Source organism: Camellia sinensis, chromosome 8 (assembly GCF_055761805.1).
Source record: "Camellia sinensis isolate YWXY chromosome 8, ASM5576180v1, whole genome shotgun sequence".
Lineage (NCBI taxonomy): Eukaryota > Viridiplantae > Streptophyta > Magnoliopsida > Ericales > Theaceae > Camellia > Camellia sinensis.
In genome coordinates this window covers 15,064,478-15,066,965 of record NC_138968.1, presented here as the reverse complement: position 1 = coordinate 15,066,965, position 2,488 = coordinate 15,064,478, and the positions used below count along the sequence as shown (strand labels likewise).

At 51.0% G+C, this 2,488-nt stretch overlaps 1 protein-coding gene across 1 annotated transcript; it reads right to left on the bottom strand.

The window, feature by feature from the left end:
* Positions 1-1,096: 1,096 nt before the first annotated feature.
* LOC145797573 (uncharacterized) lies at positions 1,097-2,125 on the bottom strand. The gene has a single exon (XM_082884957.1). The coding sequence runs from the start codon at positions 2,123-2,125 to the stop codon at positions 1,097-1,099; it is 1,029 nt and encodes a 342-aa protein (XP_082741083.1).
* Positions 2,126-2,488: the final 363 nt, after the last annotated feature.

Genomic DNA, 2,488 nt, shown 5'->3' with positions numbered 1-2,488 from the left:
GAGGTTTTACTTGGCCAATCGTGATATCCACGAACGGCGCTCCGAATCCGGAGGCTTTATCGACCCAACGGCGTCATGCGCCAAGGGGGCTCCGAATTCGGAGGCTTTACTTGGCCAATCGTGATATCCACGAAGGGCGCTCCGAATCTGGAGGCCTTATCGGCCCAACGATATCATGCACCGAGGGGGCTCCGAATCCAGAGGCTTTACCTGGCTAATCGTGATATCCACGAAGGGCGCTCCGAATCCGGAGGCTTTATCGGCCCAACGGCGTCATGCGCCGAGGGCGCTCCGAATCCGATGGCTTTATTGTCCCAACGGCGTCATGCGCCGAGAGGCTTCGAATCCGGTGGCTTTATCGTCCCAACGGCGTCATGCGCCGTGGGGGCTCCGAATCCGGAGGTTTTACTTGGCCAATCGTGATATCCACGAAGGTCGCTCCGAATCCGGAGGCTTTATCTGCCCAACAGCGTCATGCGCCGAGGGTGCTCTGAATCTAGTGGCTTTACTTGGCCAATTGTGATATCCACGAAGGACGCTCCGAATCCGGAGGCTTTACTTGGCCAATCGTGATATCCACGAAGGGCGCTCCGAATCCGAAGGCTTTATCGGCCCAACGGCGTCATGCGCCGAGGGGGCTCTGAATCCGGAGGCTTTCCTTGGCCAATCGTGATATCCACGAAGGGTGCTCTGAATCCGGAGGCTTTATCGGCCCAACGGTGTCATGCGCCGAGGGGGCTCCGAAGCCGGAGGCTTTATCGGCCTAACGGTGTCATGCGCCGAGGGGGATTTTTGGTCGGAATGCCCTTTTTAATTAGATTTTTTAGAGGATGGGATTATATCTGCCCAACAAGAATCCCTGCATTTACAAAGGAAGAATATGTACATGGAGAATCATTTTAGAACTGAGATCATTCCCCACAAATCGGGTTTAATGACAATTCTCGAGTTCCAAGGCCGTAACGTGTTTTTGAGCCGATGTGGAATCCTTCCGATGATGACCGTGTTAGTCGAGGATGTTTCGATTCGGTATTTCGGGAGGGGGACAAAATGCTGGTGCGGAGTGCCGGGAACCACGGATTTGCTCAATACCGTGTTAGGTAGGAAAGCGCAGCAGCTGATGGTAGGTGCTAGGCACGGCTTGGATAGCATGCAACAAAGTTCGCCCCATGATGATATTATACGGCGATGGGAGCTTGATGACCAAGAATACTACATCCATCAATTGGGAGCCGGCTCGAACGGGTTGTGTGATCTTCCCCAACGGATACTCCGGATTCGCGTTGAAGCCAAACAATGGGTGGGGAGCCGGAGACAGGTCTGATTGATTGAAACCGAGTTTGACGAAGGTTTCGTAATACATAACCTCGGAAGTGCTTCCTTGGTCTATGAAGGCGCATTCAACGACGAATCGATTTACGTGTAGCTCAATCACCAATGGATCACTATGGAGGAGTGTTACGCCGATAAGATCGAAATCGCTGAAGATAATACTCGGAGCTTCGTGGGGCTGCTTCGATGGTGTGCGTTGCTTCTGGGGGGCTTGAATTGCGTGTACGACAAGTGGCGTTGGAAGGTCGTATATCATATGAATGATGCCGAGTGGAGGCAAATCCTGCCGAAGGGCAACAGTTTTGATTGCGTTCTTTCGTACGTGTTGCTGAAGCCGACCATCTTGCACCAATTCCTCAAGGTGGTCTTTCAGAGCATAGCAGCTGTTCGTATCATGACCGTGATCTTTGTGATATTCACACCATCTGTCCCGTCTTCTCATGTCGGGAGGTCCCACCATTTTGGATGGCCATTTAAAAAACAGAAGATGTTGGAGTTGGGACATAACCGAGCTGATTGAATCTGATAGCTCAGTATATTTCTTGTCGGTGCGCTTTGTGCGCCTATTATGAACTTGTAGTTGCTCATTTGTTCGGTGTGGGCACTGATCACTTGGTCGACGAGAATCTCGTTTCTTATCTCGTTTAGTCCACTGGCATGGTTCAGGGCTCTGAGGAGGTATGAAACTTATTGGCTGGGCAATCTTAGGGGGGGACGTTTTGGTGGTATTGTGTCCGACTTTAACCCGCAAAGCGTCATCTTCTACTTTGCAGTATTCTTCTACTTTCTTCATCAACCCCCAGACTGTTTTGGGGGGTCTTCTGGTCAAGGAACTGCAGAGGGCACTATCTGGGTGTAGTCCCATTTTGAAGGCGGTGATGGCCATGGAGTCATTGCAAGCATCATCTATAAGATTAAAGCATTCCTAATATCGTGCCGAATATGCTCTTAGTGTTTCTCCTAACAGGATTTGCATTGCCTAGACAGAGTCGGCTTGTTTCGGCTGGACCTCATTTGTGATGAATCTGGCGCTGAAGGACTTCTGTAATTGGTGGAAGGTTTTGATCGAAGCCGGCTCCAGTTTGTAATACCACCTAACAGCCAGTGGTCCCAAACTGCTGGGGAATATGATCAGTGGGGTCTGACTTGCCATCAT